The sequence below is a fragment of the Taudactylus pleione genome, unplaced genomic scaffold (genome assembly GCF_031769625.1).
Source record: "Taudactylus pleione unplaced genomic scaffold, aTauple2 ptg000255l, whole genome shotgun sequence".
NCBI lineage: Eukaryota > Metazoa > Chordata > Amphibia > Anura > Myobatrachidae > Taudactylus > Taudactylus pleione.
The window spans coordinates 773,416-794,859 of record NW_028284657.1 but is presented as its reverse complement, the minus strand read 5'-3'; the positions used below and the strand labels follow the sequence as shown (position 1 = coordinate 794,859).

Here is a 21,444-nt window from a genome sequence, read left to right as displayed (position 1 = left end):
GTGTCATATTTGAAAGTTCTGCATTTGCTGAGGGAGCCAAGAAATGTCCAAACGGCTCCACTGCCCCCCAGGAAACAGTCCAGCCCTGGGAACACTGTAATGAGCCTGGTTCCTGATGCAGATGGACACCATGGAATGGTGCTTGTGCTGAGATTAGCTAAGGTTCATTGCTCATTTCCAGGATGTTCTCTGAGGACGACTCCTGGAACCTCCGCTCTGCTTTCAACTACAGATGTGCGCTGCAGTTCTCCAGTAATCTGAATCCACCCGAATTTCGTGAATCCAAATCCAAGTCGCGGTTCTGATCTTCCCACGGGGTGGAATTTGGATTTTAGCCATTTTTAAAAACTTTCTATCAATTAAAAAAAAAAAAACAGGATCAAAACCATGGGGGTCAGCACACATCTCTACTTCCAACCTACCCCTTGTAGCAGAGGAGAGGATGATGAAGGATGGGCAACTGAGTTGTTGGAATGACCTGTGTGTGTGGCCACTCTGGTGTTTGACTTCAGGGGGTTTGTTTTATCTATGAATACTCCTGACAAGTTCTGTCTGACTCAGCACCTCTTCTGCCCTCATGGGTGGTGAGATAATCATGAAGATCAGCAGCATCTTGTAGTCCTCTCAATAGGTCCTTCCCATAGTTGTTTTAATGAGTTTGGGTGCTTTTATTAGTAAGGTTGAGATTGAATCTGCCTTCTTCCCATACATCCTGTTTTGGGTTCATGGGTTTCTGGTTTGAGACAAATGGCTTCTACTGTACATAGACAGGTGTTTGTCTAATGGATGCTTGTGGTCTTGTACTTACTTAGCTTCCATATCTAATTACATCCCCTTTTTACAGTCCACACACAATCTCACACATCGTCTTTCTCTCACATCCTCATGACATTTGGTCGACATTCCTGTGTGACTGGATCATGCAGCCAACCAAGAAACTCTGCATTCTGGCCGGACCAAATGCAATATATAGCACCTATCCTTGTGTATCAATGCCTATTTCCCTATAGATTGTAAGCTTGCGAGCAGGGCCTTCCTACCTATATATCTGTCTGTTATATTACCCAGTTTTGTTCTATTAATGTTTACAATTGTAAAGCACAACGGAATATGCTGCGCTATATAAGAAACTGTTAATTAATAAATAATAAATAAATAAGTTAAGTGCTTTTCTTCATTAAGTTGGTGTACCTTGATATTGAGGTCCCTTGACTGCTGTTGCCGGCTTTGCATGGATAAAGTGCGGAAGTTGAGTCTGGTTATTGCCTCAGTCAATGTCTTCAGTAAATTGCAGGTCCAGTCTCTGCTGGGTCTCCTTAAGTTTGCCTGCATTGTTATTATTCAGTGGGTCAGATTTTCTGCAGGAAGCTCAAGCATGTCACTGCAGAGGTATTCTGTCCTGCTTTTTTGTTCTTTTCTCCAATTAGATTAAACATGATCCGGTTGCCTGGGATGCCGTTCTGACTGAATTCAGTTTGATGCATGTTTGGTTGACCCCTGTGGTCTCTAGTGCCCACAGACAGGTGTTTCCTGGTACTGTACTCTCTGGTCTATGCGTTCTCATTGCCCACCGTGCGTCTACTTGGTCAGTTGGTACTGTTCTGCGGTGTTTGGTGTGTAATATTATTTTTATGGCCAGTCACATTCTAAAGGTGGCGAACTCAAATGTTAATACCCTTACCCACTTTAATTGGGTTAAGCGTCTCCAACTGACCCCTAAAGCTGCACTGGCTGATACTTGCCCTCCATATGTTTGGCAGGTAATGAAGCTGCCATGGCAGACCTAGCCCGCATGGCTGCTCGCTGGATCTGAGCATGATAAGCCAATACCAGACAGCTTGGAGAGAGAGGAAGAAATTCTGGTAGATCCAACATCATAATTTGATCCTCTTTCTCTAGGACCCACCTGTTCATCAAAGTGTACCATTCCACCACGTAACTGTGTCACCAGGTCGCTCTCCCTCCTGCCTCAGCCATCTCTACCTTCCTTGCTTACTTCCTGCACTCAGGTCCCCCTCTACACACTCATGCCTCAGGTCATCTGTCCGTCTCCCCTCTCCCTTAGATTGTAAGCTCTTAGGAGCAGGGTCATCCTCCCTCTCTAGCACTTCTATGACAGCCTTCACCTTCCCAGCTGTATTGTGTATGGAGAATTGTGGTGCTAATTGTTACTTATGCTCTGTTTATATTTCGGTTATTGTATTGTAATTAGGGGTGAGCGGGTATGGATTTCTGAAATCCGAACCCCCCCGAGCCCCCCCGATCCAAGGCCAATCCGAGTCAGCCTCGACTTTTCCCGTCTGACTCGGATCTGAAATCGAGGCAAAACGTCATCATCCCGCCTTCCGGGTCTCGCAGGTTTTGGATCTTATATAAGGTACCCGCGTCGGCGCCATTTTCTCACTCGGCAGTGGACAGTGAAGAGGGAGGGTGGGAGTTAGGGCTGGCTGGGCTGTGTAGTGTAGTGTAGTGTTGTGCTATGCTGTGCTGCGCTGTGCTGCTGTTGTCCATAGGGGCTGTGTCCACTCCTCCCAAGTCTATAGGGGCTGGCTGTGTTGTGCTGTGCTGCTGTTGTCCATAGGGGCTTTGTCCACTCCTCCAAAGTCCATAGGGGCTGGCTGGACTGTGTTGTGCAGTCAGTTGTCCATAGGGGCTGTGTCCACTCCAAAGTCCTGTGCAGTGTCCCAGTCCTAAAGGGGTGCTGTAGTGTTGTCCAGGCGGTGCTCTGTCCATCAGGGGTGCTCCCCCCAAGTGCAAAAAAAAAAATATTTTCTGTGTTTGTGAATTGTGTGGGCAGTAGCCGCACGTGCATCAACAAAGTAGTGCCAAGTGTGCGCCTGTGTCATAAGTAAAGGGCCAGCTGGCTTGACTGTTAAAGGGTGCTGTAACCCCCAAAGTACACTCCAAACAAAATAAAAAAATATTTTCTGTGTTTGTGAATTGCGTGTGCAGTAGCCGCACGTGCATCAACAAAGTAGTGCCAAGCGTGCGCCTGTGTCATAAGTAAAGGGCCGGCTGGCTTGTCCGTTAAAGGGTGCTGTAACCTCCAAAGTACACTCCAAACAAGTAACATAAGTAAAGGGCTGGCTGGCTCATTTCTTAAAGGGTGGTGTAACCCACAAAGTGCACTAATCTCCTGCAAAAATAAAAAAATATTTTCTGTGTTTGTGTGCGCCTTAGCAGCACGTATATATCAATATAACATAAATGGAGGACCAAACTTTCTCCGATAAAAATAAAATAGGGAAAGATCTGGAACCACTTCCTCCTAGTGCTGTTGCTGCTGCTGGGAGTTGTTCATCATCCCAGAGAGGAATTAGGAACATCACTACTTTTACTAAACAATTGACCCTCCAACAGTCCCTAGCGAGGAGGATGAAGTACGACAGCAGTCATCCTGAAGCAAAACGTATAACTGAGGCCTTGACTGCTATGTTGGTGTTAGACGTGCGTCCGGTATCCGCCATTAGTGCAGAGGGATTTAGACAATTGATGGAGGTAGTGTGTCCACGGTTCCAAATCCCATCTAGATTCCACCTGCATCCTCAAAGCAGCAGCGACAAGCGTGCATCTGTCTGTTAAAGGGTGGTGTAACACTCCAAGTGCTCCAAAAAATAAAAAACTAATTTTTTTATGTGTTTGTGACTTGTGTGCGATGTAGCCGCACGTGCATCAACACAGTAGCAGGGCCAAGCGTGCGCCTGTGTCATAAGTCAAGGGCTGGTTTGGACATCTGGTCCGGACTGAAGGATGTGCCAACAATTTCTGACAAGTCTACTGTCACTGCATATGATACTGTCCTCAATGCAGCAGCAACAAGTGTGTGTCTGTCTGTTAAAGGGTGGTGTAACCTTCAAAGTGCGCTCCACAAACAGTAAAAAAATTCTTCTTTTTTTTCTGTCTTTGTGAAATGTGTGGGCTGTAGCCGCACCTGCATCCTTAATGCAGCAGCGACAAGCGTGCATCTGTTAAAGGATTACATCGGTGACAGCATCCAAGTAGGCATGTCAGACAGTCCGTACATGTACTGGCAGGAAAAAGAGGCAATTTGGAGGCCCCTGTACAAACTGGCTCTATTTTACCTGAGTTGCCCCCCCCTCCAGTGTGCACTCCGAAAGAGTGTTTAATGCAGCCGGGAACCTTGTCAGCGAAAGGCGTAGTAGGTTGCTTCCACAAAATGTGGAGAAGATGATGTTCATAAAAATGAATTATCAACTTTTCCAGGGAGACCAGCCTCCAGAACGTACAGAGGGACCTGTGGTGGTGGATTCCAGTGGGGACGAATTAATACTCTGTGAGGATGAGGATGTACACAACACTGAAGAGGGTGAGGAATCGGTGGATGAGGATGATGAGGACAACATCTTGCCTCCGTAGAGCCAGTTTCTGCAGGGACAGATTATTTGCCAGCTTGGTTCGTTTGGGCCCCCACAAAACAATCATTTCATCCACAGTCGTGTGGCAGACCCTGGCGCTGAAATGATTGGTTTGTTAAAGTGTGCATGTCCTGTTTATACAACATAAGGGTGGGTGGGAGGGCCCAAGGACAATGCCATCTTGCACCTTTTTTTTTTCTTTGCATTATGTACTGTTTGGGGCCTAGTTTTTCAAACTGCCATCCTGTCTGCCACTGCAGTGTCACTCCTAGATGGGCCACGTGTTTGTGCCGCCCACTCGTGTCGCTTAGCATAGTCATCCAGCTACCTCGGTGCAACCTTTTGGACATAAAAACACTATTGTGAGGTGTGAGGTGTTCAGAATAGACTGGAAATGAGTAGAAATTAAGGTTATTGAGGTTAATAATAGCATAGGATCAGAAAAACCTACAAATTCTGTGATTTTAGCTGTTTTTTAAAAAAAAATACAGATCCAAAACACAAAACCCAGAACCCAAAACACGGAAGGGTGGTTTTGGCAAAACCAATCCACATCCAAAACCAAAACACAAAACACGAAAAGTGGCCGGTGCACACCCCTAATTGTAATGTAATATTCTGTGCACCCTGTTCTGTATGTATGGCGCTGCGAACCTCTTGTGGCACCCTATAAATAAAATGTAGTAATAATAACAATAACAATAATAACAACAACAACAACAACAACAACAATAATAATAATAATAATAATAATAATAATAATAATAATAACCATTTGTGAAAATTATGTTTTAAACTCGCTGCGAGTTAAAAAAATGGTTTGGAGACTTTCCTCATTCTTCACTAACAAAAGTATCACTTCCGAAAAGCTGCTGTAGCCAAAAATATTTTTACTCTTCCCCCTACTCCTGAAGTGTTCCTATGGATTTCCTCACTGTCGCCACCACACTCCCAACCCCACTGCTGCGTGTACCCAGCTTATGGCCTTCCCAATGGGTATTGCTGCATGTACCCAGTTTAAGGACTCACCAATGGGTAATGCTGCATGTACCCAGCTTAAGGACTCACCAATGGGTAATGCTGCCTGTACCCAGCATTAGGACTCACCAATGGGTAATTTTGCATGTACCCACCTTAAGGTCCCTTGATGAAGCCATAGATTGACGAAACGCGTTGGATGGCTGATCATACATCCATGAAATCTTCAATTTATTTTTTATCTAAAAGATAAGCTTTTTTCAGTTTATTCCTCCTTTTTATCCTATGTATATCATTTTTGCTATGTTTTTATGTACTTTTCATGATTGTAGGTGTCATATTTATGAATTAAATAATTTTTTTAATATTTAGATATATTCCTATTATTTTAAACACGTATTTATTCACTTGCATATATTATTTATTGAGGTTAAATTATTCACTTGGCACTTTATGTGTTTATTTCTGCCCTTTGTTTTAAAACACTACATATGAATTACTAAGCGTTTTTCACAGATTTACTGAATTATTTAAATAGATAATAGAGTGTACTAAGCACTTTTGTCGCTCACATTTCAACCTTTGTGTACACTATATATATATATATATATATCTGTGTTTAAGATGTAGCTGCTCATAATTTTGCTGTGTATCAGTCAGGGCAGATCAGCAGCCTCAGCTTGTGCAAAAGATTCCGATTTCAAGTTCCTTGTACAGCTGTAAGTTATATATAGACAGTATATTCAGCCCATACATTTAATAACTGGCTTCTCGCATGAGCCAACTTGAAGCTTCGACTTCTCAGGAGGTGGAGGCCCTTGAAGGATTTTTTTTTTATGAGATTAGCCTGACATGAGGACCTGATTGGCTGTTGGCAAGTCTGAGTTAGTGTTTTGTGGTTTGCTATATTTGTCTTTAGTACATTTTTGTTCTACTGATCCATTTTCACAGGAGGAAAATGAACCTTATTTGCCCATTTGGATAATTGGGCATTCTTAAGTTTACAGGGCCACAGAATCCCTTTTGGCCAGATACCTGCCTCTTTTTTCTGGGGAACAATACTGAAGTGTTTGGATGTAAGGGGCCTTTGCTGGGATGGTTTATGGGAAAGCTTTAAGTCACCATCCGCCATTAATGCAGTTATAACTGATAGCATAATATGTCATCTTCTATTCTAGTCATTATTGTCTCTAATCTTCTTTAGTTAAATGTTATCAGGAAGATAAGGATGATGTATACGTCAATGTGAGTGACCGCAAAGCACCACAACTACTGTTGCGGACGGTTAAGGCGCCAGGAGCAAAAGGTAATTATTTGGTACTGAGTCTTCATGCTCATCAGGAGCCACAAACCCTGTCCGAGGTGTTGAGCTTTAGTTACCCTAGTTTGGAGCAACTTTCCCAAGAGCATAGAGTCTAACGCAGTGCAGGTACCCACCAGTGACCTCTGCAAGAGGATATGGAGTTCACTGGTTCACAGACACTGCCCCCAATTTAGTACCATACATGACTGGTAAAGGAGAGTGGTACACCAGAACACAGTGGAGGTAGCGTATGGTAGCAAGGTCAAAGTAGCTGAGTCTGGGGGGGTTGGTATAAAAGATAGACAGGAATTACATAGACAATGTCTAGATAGACAACACATGTTCGACAGGCAATAGGTTGACAGGGACAAAAGGTCCACATGGATAAAAATCAACAGGTACAAAATGTCGACAGGATCAAAATGTTGACACAAAATTGTAACAACAATAATGGTCGACATCTGATTTATTTTTTTCACCCTAATCCTAACCCTCCCTCCTGGTGTAAAAATAATAATAATAATAATAATAATAATAATAATAATATTAATAATAATAATACATAATTACCATTTGTGAAAATTATGTTTTAAACTCGCTGCGAGTTAAAAAAATGGTTTGGAGACTTTCCTCATTCTTCACTAACAAAAGTATCACTTCCGAAAAGCTGCTGTAGCCAAAAATATTTACCTGTCCATAGTGCTACTCTTCAGTCATTTTCCCGGAGACCCCAGACATGCGCAGTAGATTCTGGCACTAAGCTAGTATGTACTGCACCGTGGGACTGCCAGAGAGGGGGGGGGGGTCGCACTTAGGGCCTGATTCAGACTCGGTCGCATGCGCTGAGAGCTCGTAACCGGGTCGATGTTTGCCCACTGGGCATGCGCACGACGAAGCTGGCTCCATTGTGCGCATGCATGAGACCCGGCTAGCAATGGGCGCTCCATTGCTCCGGGTCTCGCACGAAAGGGGGCGAGCTGTCGATGGTGATTGACAGCTCGTCCCATTTGGGAGGCATGGCCGGGGGGTGGCTTCACAAATGGAGGCGTTCCCAAGTGAGTGCCTGCCATTTCTGGGCGGCCCCCTGACATCACCAGTTAGCTGGAAGCTCTCTGGGGCTTGCATCCACAAGACCCTACCACAAGGGTCTCGTCGCAAGCCCGATGGTCGCGATGGTCTTGACCATCATCCAGGCCGCTCGCTATAGCTGTGAGTGGTCACCTACAGCAATGCGAGCGGGCAGGAGGCCACACGCAAAAAAAAACACAGAGATTCAGAGCGAGCGCTCTTTCAGAGTGTCCGTCTGTGAATCAGGGCCTTAGTTTGCACATAGTCCCCCTCCTCTCTTAAAACGCCCCTGGTCTATCGGTACAGTATTTAGACAATCAAAATGTTGACAGGGACATAATATAAAATAGGGACATAATATATAAATGGACATACAGATGTGATTACCTGCAGCAGCATACGCTATGGCATGCACTGCGATCGCACTATGCAATCCTCTGGAGTTCCGGGTGCGAACATGTGCACGCACCCCGCGCCATGCGTGTTTCAATTTGCCATGTATGCAGCAAAGATTTAGCAGGACACACCTGTAATATAGACAATTGATATAGGTGGCGGGATGCAGTAATGTCAGAAATGCGGTCAAACCCCTGAAACTGCCCTTATTGGGGGTGTGACTGCATTTCTCATATGTACCAAGCGCCAGAATGCGACACATTCGGGGCTTGGATGCGGTGCCTGGGGGCTTCTATTCGCAACACCCCCCTGGGAGGGATCTAATCGGATCCCACTCATCTCCCCCACGATACGCATGTCCTTCTGTTCTTGCGTAGAAGGATGCCAAAGGAGCTTCTGGGTCATAGACCCTCACTCGCAAAGGACCGTTCTTACCGGGGGACCTGCTCTTACCGGGGGACCTGTCCTTTGCATTTTGCATCATGCATACCATTGTATATAATATAACACCAACATGCAGAATTACATGCTGATTCTAATGTGTCATGCATCCTGCCCAGATTCTCGATGTTACCGATGTTACCACTATCCTGTGTACTGACTGAGCATTGAGTAAAGGGAGATGGGTGGCACTATGTATTGCTGGGCGTCTGCGTCCTTGTGCTGCGGATGGCATGCGCATGCATTGATTAGCATATACACGCAGTGGCGGTCCATGCGATTGCTCACATGCGTCCCTTGCTGGATCAGGCCCTGAATATAATAAATGGAAAATCACACCAGGGAATGTTATAAACAATTTTTTGAATCTTTGAAATTAGTTTTTGTTTACTCCATCAATAATATATGTATGAAGAATTATTATTGGTCCCTTGTGTGACCGGCCCCAGGGACAGGACTGCGGCAGCTCCTCTCATCCATCTCCCTCTCTGTCTCCGCAGGTCCCATGATGAGCAGAGGGGTCTCACAGCCCCGCTATCTGGTCTGCGCTCTGACCTCGCTCTGTGCCGGTCTCCTCATCATCATCATCCTCCTTCTCATTGTGATTATGACAAGTGAGTGTGTCACACCCACATATTCCTAACCCACCATATATCTACTATAGACCTTATACCCCGACATTAGCAGCCCACGTACTTTAATGGTGTGACGTGGGCGTATATTCAGTAACTGAGAATCACATGGCTGCTGAAAGGTCCTCCTGGAGGGGTCCGAGCTGCATGTGCTCTGACGCCGGTGTAGGAGTAAGATGCTAATGATGACAGCATACGATTGGACTCACAATGAAACCACACCCATTTATGTAAAAGTCCCCTGAGCACAGCAGTACACAGCACACATACAACCATATGTGCCAGCTCCCCCATCCCCAATTTGTATGTGTCGCAGATGCATCAGTCTGCACTGTCTGGCCATAGACATTGTACAGTCTCACCTCCCCCGGGTATGGGGGAAGGGGAGGGAATCACAGCTGCACCTCCCCCAGGGATGAGAGGAGGGAATCACAGCTGCACCTCCCCCAGGGAAGAGGGGAGGGAATCACAGCTGCACCTCCCCCAGGGATGAGGGGAGGGAATCACAGCCGCACCTCCCCCAGGGATGAGGGGAGGGAATCACAGCCGCACCTCCCCCAGGGATGAGGGGAGGGGAGAGAATCACAGCCGGACCTCCCCCAGGGATGAGGGAAGGGGGGGTGGAATGGGCATTTTGGGGCAGAAGTTCTGTGGGCACATGGTAGCTCAGTCCCTTGGGAGTGTAGCTAGATTTCAATGTTATCATATGGGGGAAGTGCATCCTTGGTCTGATGGCTGTTGCTGTGGGTGGCTGGGTGTCCTGCTAGAAGCCACGTAGACTCCCGCATTAGCACAATTAGGCTTCTGTAACACCATACCGGAACAGCAATTGTGCGCCTGAGAGAATAAATGTTGTCTTTCTGTCTACCACAGACATCGGCTTAAATGCGACCAGAAAGGGCTCTGATTCCAGGCATGGAAATCTGAGTGTGAATGATAGCTCAATAGCAGAGTGTCAGTCTCAGGACGGTGAGTGACCCCACAGAGGGTGGTCGAGGCAGGTAGGATGGCCATTCTGCTTCCCAGTAACTATTTCTTTCCCACAGACAGGGACTAAGCATTTGATCTGGGGATATCAATCTATTTGTGGCTGGGGTGAGTGAGGGGCAAGGAGGTGGTACTGGGCTTAGGAATCTGACTTCTGAACCTGGCTATGGAGAGGCAGAGGGTTAGAAATAGAACTGGAGGTAACTAGTCCAACATTCCTACATTTCTTAGGGAAGTTGGGGGCAAATGTAAGAACTGGAGATTCACAATATGGCAAAGATGGGGAAATATTGTGAGCTAGGGGGTATCTGACACTAGGAGTATCTGACCTCAACTCTATTCATCTATGTACAAATGACAGAAACCCCTAATGGCAATGTTATATATTACTGGTGGCACAAAACCAGACATTACACTGAGAGAGTGAGGAGTAAATAAAATAATTCTGGGGTTGAGGAACTTGAGACTTGTGGCTGAGGAGAGTTAGGTGCAAGACATTAAAATGAGGATAATGAATCTGGCACTAACATTGGCTAAAGAGAATGAGGTCAGAGGTGGAACATTCCAGGCTGAGTGGAGTTGAGGGGCAGAGATGGAACATACCGGGCTGAGTGCAGTTGAGGGGCAGAGGTGGAACATTCCGGGCTGAGTGGAGTTGAGGGGCAGAGGTGGAACATTCCAGGCTGAGTGGAGTTGAGGGGCAGAGGTGGAACATTCCAGGCTGAGTGGAGTTGAGGGGCAGAGGTGGAACATTCCAGGCTGAGTGGAGTTGAGGGGCTGAGGTGGAACATTCCAGGCTGAGTGGAGTTGAGGGGCAGAGGTGGAACATTCCAGGCTGAGTGGAGTTGAGGGGGCAGAGATGGAACATACCGGTCTGAGTGAGTTGAGGGGCATTATTATTTTCTGACTCCCTGCCATGCAGCATTACCATTATCATAGAATGTCAGATGAGCAGGACCTCAGGACTGAGAGCAAATTTACCCATAAATCTCGGTCTCCACCTTTTCCCAGGCAATGCTATGATGGGGAAACTGACGGAGATAGACTCATCGGTGAAGAGGATTCTGTCCGATTCATTCACAGGTAAATTAGCAAAATATAAAAGGGATTGGTGCCACAAAGGTGCATTTATATCTGCAGCCTAAGGAGAAAGGGTATTGTAGCTAAACCCTGTGGGTACCTGTAATAGGAAAAGTACTCCTGGTGCTGATAGGAACACTTATAAAATGTATTTAGATATTCACTAGAGTATGTCTGTGACACTGATTCCATCTGGGATGATGCCCCTGGTGCCCATGAATGTCAGTCATCTATTATACTCAGTAGGATAAACACATTACACACATATAGGGGTCTGTAGTGGGTAAGTTCAGATGACCAATGGGAAATGATGCAAACATGTAAGCTTTTTATTCCATGCTTGAAAAGACAGAGTCAGTGTAATGACTTCTTACATAAGGCAAACACAGTTCAGGAACAATAATACAACTTACATGAGACAGCAGTTCAAATGAGCAGAGTATTCACAGCATAGTCATGGTTCAGATTGTCAAGCATAGAGAGAGCTGTTAGAGGTGCAAACTCTCCCTCACATTTCCACAGACTAACCATACTTACCAGGATTTTATACCTTAGCTGGTCTTAATTGAGGTGCGGGTGTGGTTCCTCCCTGGTTACAGGAGGTTAACCCTTTCCTCAGAATGTAGGAGAGACTCACTCTGTCACATACCTCCCCTGTTAAAGGGCAAACCTAAATTGCCTGCGGTCCAGTTCGGGACAAAAAAAATCTGCATTCATATGTAGACGTCCCGGTCTATGCCGGACTTCAAAAGAAAAAGGCTGGAGAGCCAGGTGCCAACTTGTCAGTCTTGCGATAGAATGTTTTATAGACTGGAACCACAGTAACGGTGCAGGCTCAGTCACCACGGTAACGGTGCAGGCTCAGTCACCACGGTAACGGTGCAGGCTCAGTCACCACGGTAACGGTGCAGGCTCAGTCACCACGGTAACGGTGCAGGCTCAGTCACCACGGTAACGGTGCAGGCTCAGTCACCACGGTAACGGTGCACTCTCAGTCACCTCGGTAACGGTGCAGGCTCAGTCACCACGGTAACGGTGCAGGCTCAGTCACCATGGTAACGGTGCACTCTCAGTCACCTCGGTAACGGTGCAGGCTCAGTCACCACGGTAACGGTGCACTCTCAGTCACCACGGTAACGGTGCAGGCTCAGTCACCACGGTAACGGTGCAGGCTCAGTCACCACGGTAACGGTGCAGGCTCAGTCACCACAGTTATCCTGGCCCCACAAAGATAATATCTCAATGACAAGAGCCCATGTTATAGCAAGGCACTCTTTTTTGATTACTGAATACCTAGTCTCTCATGGGAACAACTTTCTACTAACATAGAATAGGGTGTTCAATGCCATCAAACTCCTGGCACAAAACTGCCCCCAACCCCACATCTGAGGCATCTGTTTGTACGACAAAAGAATTGGTAAAATCTGGGAACATTAAAACCGGGCCTTTACACAAAGGTGTATAATTTTGGTGACCGCAGACTGACCCTAGACCACTCAAGTTTATTTGTGGCAGAATTTTTCAAACGATCTGTTAATGGAGTTGCTAAGGTAGAAAATTGAGGCAAAAACCTCCTGTAATAGTCTGCTAAACCCAAGAAGGACCATAAATCTTTCCTGGTAGTTGGAACTGGGGCATCGACTTTTGTCTATACCTTACTCATAAGGGACTTCAGACACCCACTGCCCACCACATACTCTAAGTACTTTTACCTATAATAATCATAATTCTGATGAGGACAAAGCACCCGGTCCATTACCCTCTAAAAAGAGGCTGGGGCACCATGTAAGCCAAAAGGCACTGTTTCCACTGAAAGAGGCCAAATGGAGTAGAAAAAGCAGTTTTATTCCTAGTTTCCTCTGTCAGGTCAATTTGCCAATATCCCTTCGTAAGATCAAGGGTAGAAATCTATCAGGCAAAGATTTCTGGACTGCACACCCTAAATATATATATATATAAATATAATGGGAGGTGCTACCTGATGAGACAAATTGCAGGCACAAAAACAGACAAATCTCAGGTGCACAACTCCAAATTATTAATAATATATAAGTGCAATAAAATTTTGCAATCAATAGAGGTTTTTAGCATAATCTTGGCCAAGGTTATGGGCCTACCCACCATATCCAGGTAACCTCTGTAGGGTAGGTCCCTAACATACTACAATTCAAATCCAGAGCGCAGGACACCCCCAAACTAGCCCAGCTAAGCCGCCCCATGGCACCGCCATAGTAAGAAAAGTGCAGTGTGAAAGAGATAGTGAGGAGCAGCTACTGCTGCATATAAAGAATGAAAATAAAAAGTGAGGTACATATATAATAAACAAACAGTGGAGGATTAAAATGTGTTATAAAAGAAAAATGTGTTATAATGCGGTGCCCTGAAACAGATCAACAAAGGCAATCCAGGGGGACCCATGCCCCAAAAATGAACCAGAGTTGCACTACAGTATATAAAACTTGTAGGACTTACCTAGAAATCTATCAGGCCAAGCCTAACCTATCAAGCAGATCGTCAACTCTTGGCATTGGCTAGGCATCAAATTTGGATACTGCAGTAACTTTGCGGAAGTCTATGCAGAATCTTGTAGAACCATCTGCATCCGGGACCAAGACAATGGGGCTACCCCAGTTGCTAGAGGACTCACAAATTACCCCTAACTTCAACATTTCTTGTATTTCCTTGGTTACCTGCGCTTGTTTTTCCCTTGGAAGCCTATAGGGTCTTTGTCGAACTATTACCCAAGGTGGGGTTACAATGTTATGCAAGACTAAATTGGTCCTCCCTGGTTTATCAAAAAAACATCTGAGAATTCTGTACCAAGGTTCCCCAAGGAAGGTTGCAACTTGTCTGAATCTAAAGATCAAAGGGGTGGAGAGACCCCATGGAACTTGGGAATCTGTGGACCAAGGTCACTATGGCCATTACCAGGGTCTACAAAAAACACCTCTTGATCCATGCTTTCAACAGCTTAACATGGTTGATATTCCTACCTCTATGGGAGCAAGGTTAACTTCATAAATTTACTTTGCCAACCTTTCTAATTACTTCAAATGGCCCTTCCCTCTTTGCTAGTAATTTTCTTCCCTGAGTAGGTAACAACAAAAGGACTTTATCCCCAGGTGAAAAAATCTTGAGTTCAGGAATTATGGTTATAGAGAAGTTTTTGAGTCTCCTGTGCATTTACCAAATTTTTCCCTGGCCAACTGACCTAGTAGGTCTATGTGATTACGGATCTGGAACACAAAATGAAGCATGCCTTCACCCTCTATTGGTTGTTCTTCCCATGCTTCCCACAGAAGGTCGAAAACACCCCGCAGATTCCTCTCATAAAGAAGCTCAAATGGGGCTAAGCCAGTAGAAGCCCAGGGCACTTCCCTAATTGCAAATAACAAATAGGGTAGAAGCTCATCCCACCTTTTTTCTGTCTCTATAAACTTCTTTAACATGGACTTTAGTGTATGGTTGAATCTTTTGACTAAGCCATCAATTAGTTAGTTCAGTTATAGATTAAATAGTTTAATTAAAAATAAATAAAGCTGACCTTCATTTCCCCTTATACAAGTCTCTGTATCCTTATTTCATTATGATTATGGTTAATGGTTTACCCTGCACTGTTAGGAGGGAGCACTCATCAGGCGATGGGGAGTTTAAGGTCCTATTGTAGCAATGAAACGCATCACTGCTATCAGCCAGTATTGCAGCTCATCATGACTGAACCTCTGCAGAGCAAGGACTGTGTGATGTGTGTGTGCAGTAATGTTTAAGTGGTCAAGCTACCCGCTGGATAGTGAGGGGCCAGAAAGTGAGGTCATGTCAAGTATTGGCAGTAGGGATGTAAAACCCCCCCTGAAGAGGGTATTGTCCCATTTCTAAAATATGTAGGTATTCAATTTCTATACAGTATGTTCACTTTAAGTATTTATATAAAAACACTGTTAATTCATGTATTTACACAGATAGTAGGGCAGTGAAGCTGCCTATATATATATATATATATGCGCATGTGTCTTCATCCCTCACGGAGGGGAACTTGAGGTGGACGGCCCACACTGGGCTATAAATAGTAAGGGAAACATGGCCAGGGACAGGACATTACAGCCGCAGCATAGGGGAAACCTCCCCCCTAAAGTAACATAGGTGGCCAGTGAGCAGAGTGGCGTGTGCAGTCAGCGGGAAGGGGACCAGTGCGCGTCCACTGATATAAAAGGAACACTCACGTGGGCCGCTGGGAAAGAGCCGTCTGAGATGAAGGAGAACAGGACTCACCAGAGTGCACGGGAAGGATCCAATCCAGCCGGAAGGAGAGCGCTCACTGCAGAGCAGCTGGAAGCTGTCAGAGTGTTGCCGAGAGGAGGCAGCATCAGCGGGGGCTGCCCCCAAGTACTTCCCTTCAAAGAGCTTGGCAGCAGGAGAGAGCCTGGTGCCGGGACATGGATAGGACAGACCAGCTGGTGACAGAGGTGGGCAATGAGTACTCTGGTCCAACCCTAATCCCTGTCAGCCAAACTCTAGTGTAACCCAAAGTGAAATGCACCAAGTCCAGAAGACAGTGTAGCTCATTCAGACCCGCTCACTAAGATGCATACTCTCGCTGCTGGCGATGGTATGCAGTGTGTATGTATTGTGTGCGCAGTTTGTATGCATTGTGCACGTGCATACCTTAGTGAAAGTTCGCAATGCGTTTGCTCGCTGCGCATAGACAGCCCAGCAGAGTGAGTGACAGGGGAAGCCGGTTGTAGGTGGTAACAGGGGCTGGCCATTAAAAACAGGGAGATGCAAATGCAGGCATGCCTGAGCGTCTCAGCGTCATGTTAGTGGCGTGCATAATTACAGGACAGCGTCATAGTACATGTCACCTGACTTGTTCTTACACTGAAGTGCTTGCGGCAGGGTATGGTCAACCTCAAGCGCTGCGATAGCATCCGATGTACTGATGGTTGCATACACTTCCTGGACATGACGTGCACAAGTGGGCGTCTTAAGACAGGCCAGTGGGTGTCTGCCTACACTATGTGATCGCTCTGTAAGAAATACTGGGCGTGCTAATGCATTGCTGTGTGACAGCCATGCCTGCGCAATTTGCATACAAATTATGTGAGCGATCGCATCTAGCGAGCGGCTCTGAATCAGGCCCAGTGTTCAATAAAGGGCTATCATTCAGGGAGAATATACTGTACAACTCTCGATAGATTGCCGACAGGGATTGGCAGAGACTGTGTATATTATACAGCTTTTATATCAAAATTCCGGATCAGACCCGAAATTTCACCAGCGCTCATCCAGGATATTTCTGAGTTGGCGCTGTTCACACGGGAGCTGGATATGCAGAGACCCGGCTTTTCTGGCATTGAAGTGGATGCTTGGTATCATCTCCAAGCGCCACTAAGCCGGCCAATCAGCAGGCATGCGGCGTGCTCCAGGTCAACATGTCCTGGATTGCGCCATTTATACTGCAGGTTTTCACGGGTTATTTCCCTGTTAACCTTGCAAGTTACCTGGGTCACTCCAAAAGGAATCCAACCCTGTCCCCTTTTACACCAAGGAGCTACCCGGGTTACCCTGCAAAAACCTGGGATTAGCGCTGGTGTAAAAGGGGTATCAGTGAGCAGCAGGACTCTCTGTCAAGACACAGGGAACTTAGGCCCTGATTCAGAGCCACTCACAAAAAGCGAGCGCTCACTCTGAATCAGGGTGACATTTAAAAAAATAAAAACGGCCTCCTGGCCACTCGCTAAGCTGTGGGTGACCACCCACAGCTTTTGCATGTGGCCAGGTGATGGTCGCGACCAACGGGCTTGCGACGAGACCCTTGCGGTAAGGTCTTGAACCCGTAGTTGAGCTTCCTGCTCTAATAGAGGAGGAAGCTCAACTACTGACATCACAAGTGAGGTCAGTAGGGCCGCCCTCAAATGCCTCCGTTTGACCAGCCACTCCCCCTCCCCCCCTATGAAACGGGGCGAGCTGTCGATCAACATAGACTGCCGCCCCGTTTTGGTGTGAGCCCCGGAGCACGTACACTCTGTCCGGCCATCGACCAGCTCGCGAGCGGGTCTGAATCTGGCCCATAGTCAGGAGAAAGTGCAACTAAATTGCTATAGTTAACTTTAATTGAGCCTAATCAGCTACAATGCAGCTGCTACTAAAGAGATAGGACCTCATTCATAGCCGCGTGATGCTGGCGGGCGCTCGCTCTGAATGTGGGCGTTTTTTTTTCCATTTGCCGGCCACTCTCAAAGCTGTGGGAGACCGTCCACAGCTTGTGCGAGCGGCCAGGATACTGTTGCGATAATCGCGACCATCGGGCTTGCGATGAGACCCTGGGGTAGCGTCTAGCTGCCGCAAGCCCGAGTGGACTTCCTGCTCTAATAGAGTAATCCCTCCCAACAAATGTCAGGAATTCCTTGGGGAACACAGTTTGTCTGGCCACCCCGCCCACCAAACGGGGTGAGCTGTCAATCACATCGACAACCGCCTCAACTTCAGTCGCTCAGCGGGGCTCATGCATCCGGACGTGGCGCATGCGCATGGCATTAACAATGAGCCGCTTGCGAGCCCCTCTGAATCAGGCCCATAGTGTTATAATTAAGGGTGAGCGGGTTCGGATTTCTGAAATCCAAACCCCCCCAATCCGAGGCCAATCCGAGTCAGGCTCAACTTTTCCCACCTGACTCGGATCTGAAATCGAGGCAAAACGTCATCATCCCGGGTCTCGCGGGTTTTGGACCCTATATAAAGGTACCCGCGTCGGCGCCATTTTCTCACTCGGCTGTGGACAGTGAAGAGGGAGGGTGGGTGTTAGGGCTGGCTGGGCTGTGTAGTGTAGTGTAGTGCAGAGTAGTGTTGTGCTGTACTGTGCTGCTGTTGTCCACTACATCAAAGTCCATAGGGGCTGGCTGTGTTGTGCTGTGCTGCTGTTGTTAATAGGGGCTGTGTCCACTACTTCAAAGTCCATACTGGCTGGCTGGACTGTGTTGTGCAGTCAGTTCTCCATAGGGGCTGTGTCCACTCCAAAGTCCTGTGCAGTGTCCCAGTCCTAAAGGGGTGCTGTAGTGCTCTGTCCGTCAGGGGTGCTCCCCCCAAGTGCAAAAAAATTAATATTTTTTCTGTTTGTGAATTGTGTGCGCAATTGCCGCATGTACATCAACAAAGTAGTGCCAAGCGTGCGCCTGTGTCATAAGTAAAGGGCCAGCTGGCTTGTCCGTTAAAGGGTACTGTAACCCCCAAAGTGCACTCCAAAAAAAAAATATATATATATATATTTGTGTTTGTGAATTGTGTGCGCAGTAGCCGCACATGCATCAACAAAGTAGCGCCAAGCGTGCGCCTGTGTCATAGGTAAAGGGCCAGCTGGCTTGACCATTAAAGGGTGCTGTAACCCCCAAAGTGCACTCCAAACCAAATAAAAAAATATTTTCTGTGTTTGTGAATTGTGTGCACTTTGGCTGCACGTGCATCAACAAAGGAGCAGCGCCAAGCGTGCGCCTGTGTCCCATAAGTAAAGGGCCAGCTGGCTTGTCCGTTAAAGGGTGGTGTAACCCTCAAAGTGCGCTCCACAAAAAATTAAAAATTCTTCTTTTTTTTTCTTTCTTTGTGAATTGTGTGGGCTATAGCTGCACCTGCATCCTCAAAGCAGCAGCGACAAGTGTGTGTCTGTCTGTTAAAGGGTGGTGTAACCCCCAAAGTGCACTCCAACAAAAATAAAACATTTTCTTCTGTGTTTGTCAATTGTCTGCACTGTACGTGCATCCTCAAAGCAGCAGCACCAAGCGTGCGCCTGTGTCCCATAAGTAAAGAGCCGGCTGGCTCATTTCTTAAAGGGTGGTGTAACCCACAAAGTGCACAAGTCTCCAACAATAATAAAAAATTATTTTCTGTGTTTGTGTGCGCCTTAGCCGCACGTATATATCAATATAACATAAAAATGGAGGACCAAACTTTCTCAGATAAAAATAAAATAGGGAAAGATCAAGAACCACTTCCTCCTAGTGCTGAAGCTGCTGCCACTAGTCATGACATAGACGATAACATGCCATCAACGTCGTCTGCCAAGGCCGATGCCCAATGTCATAGTAGAGGGCACATACAATCCCAAATGACAAAGTTCAGGAAAATGACCTTAAAAAAACGTTTAAATCATCTGAAGAGAAACGTAAACTTGCCAATATGCCATTTACGACACGGAGTGGCAAGGAACGGCTAAGGTCTTTTCCTATGTTCATGACTAGTGGTTCAGCTTCACATGACGATGGAAGCCCTCCTCCCACTAAAAAAATCAAACGAGTTAAGCTGGCAAAAGCACAGCGAAGAACAGTGCGTTCTAAGAAGATATCACAAATCCCCAAGGAGAGTCCAAGTGTGGTGGCGGTTGCGATGCCTGACCTTCCCAGCACTGGACGGGAAGAGGTGGCTCTTTCCACCATTTGCACGCCCTCTGCAAGTGCTGAAAGGAGCACCCACAGGGCACTTGCTGATATGCAAATTGAAGATGTCACTGTTGAAGTACAACAGGATGAGGATACTGGTGTAGCTGGCGCTGAGGAGGAAGTTGGTGAGGATTCTGATGGTGATGTGGTTTGTTTAAATCAGGCTCCGGGGAAGACAGTTGTTGTCCGTGGGATGAAAAAGCTCATTACAGTCATGCCTGGGCAGAAGACCAAACATTCCACCTCTTTGGTCTGGCAATATTTCTATCCAAATCCAGACAACTGTCTTGCCACATGTACCATATGTAAAGGTGAAATAAGTAGGGGTAGGGACGTTAACCACCTAGGAACATCCTCCCTTATACGGCACCTGCAGCGCGTTCATAAAAAGTTACTGTCAAGTTCAGAAACTTTGGCTAAGACCGTAAGCAGTCCAGGGACACCGAAATCCCGTTGTCCTATTGTATCCAAGCGCCTGCAAACCACACCGTCAACTCCCTCCTCGTCAATTTCCTCCTTAGTCAAGATCTTGCCTCCGTAGAGCCAGTTTGTGCAGGGACAGATTAATTGCCAGCTTGTTTTGTGGGGGCCCAAACGAACCAATCATTTCAGCCACAGTTGTGTGGCAGACCCTGGCGCTGAAATGTTTGGTTTGTTAAAGTGTGCATGTCCTGTTTATACAACATAAGGGTGGCTGGGAGGGCCCAAGGACAATTCCATCTTGCACCTCTTTTTTTTCTTTGCATTATGTACAGTTTGGGGCCTAGTTTTTCAAACTTCCATCCTGTCTGCCACTGCAGTGCCACTTCTAGATGGGTCACGTGTTTGTGCCGCCCACTCGTGTCGCTTAGCATAGTCATCCAGCTACCTCGGTGCAACCTTTTGGACATAAAAACACTATTGTGAGGTGTGAGGTGTTCAGAATAGACTGGAAATGAGTGGAAATGAAGGTTATTGAGGTTAATAATAGCATAGGAGCAGAAAAACCTACAAATTCTGAGATTTTAGCTGTTTTTATGCTTTTTATAAAAAAAAATACAGATCCAAAACACAAAACCCAGAACCCAAAACATGGAAGGGCGGTTTTGGCAAAACCAATCCAGATCCAAAACAGGAAGAAAGATCCAGATCCAAAACCAAAACACAAAACACGAAAAGTGGCCGGTGCACACCCCTAGTTATAATACACATTGTACCCAGGCAAGTGTCCAATGTTCCTCAGTAAGAGAAGTCAGAGAGGATTGTATTGTGCACACTTATACCAGAGACAAGTAACTAAGGGGTCTATGTACTAAGCAGTGTTAGGAGCTGATTGGCTGGCACCTTATCACTTTTCACTCTGTCTCCTAACACTGCTTAGTAAATAAACCCCTTAAGCTGTTTAAAAAGCATCAGCGCAGGATCTTGTATAAATAAAAGACTCTTCGTCTCATCCTTCAGAATTATTCTTCAGCCCGGGCGATCTTTTACAAACACTGACTACTAGGTATATAATCTCCTGCATGCAGTGAGGAACTTTGAGACTATAGTATTCGTTTTTTTTGGTGCACCAGGTAACTGTGGTAATAGATACATTCATGTATAATAGCATAAATGAAGTGATGCTATATGTATTGTCGAAGCCGGATGATTGGCTGAGACCAGATCTCAAGTTAATATCAGGTGACGCCATTTTATGGTGCCCCTGACGACGCCATCTTGCGTCGTCAGCATGAAACCATTGTGTGAAATGCTAATATGCTATTATTAGCATTGTG

At 46.2% G+C, this 21,444-nt stretch overlaps 1 protein-coding gene across 1 annotated transcript in view; it reads left to right on the top strand.

Annotated features, from left to right (window-relative positions):
• Positions 1 to 21,444, top strand: part of LOC148515060 (asialoglycoprotein receptor 1-like) — a 68,899-nt gene that overhangs the window by 27,133 nt on the left and 20,322 nt on the right. The window contains exons 2-4 of the mRNA XM_088480527.1: positions 6,559 to 6,660; positions 10,068 to 10,163; positions 11,193 to 11,264. Coding sequence (XP_088336653.1) covers positions 6,559 to 6,660; positions 10,068 to 10,163; positions 11,193 to 11,264 — 270 coding nt within the window. The remainder of the gene's footprint in view (positions 1 to 6,558; positions 6,661 to 10,067; positions 10,164 to 11,192; positions 11,265 to 21,444) is intronic.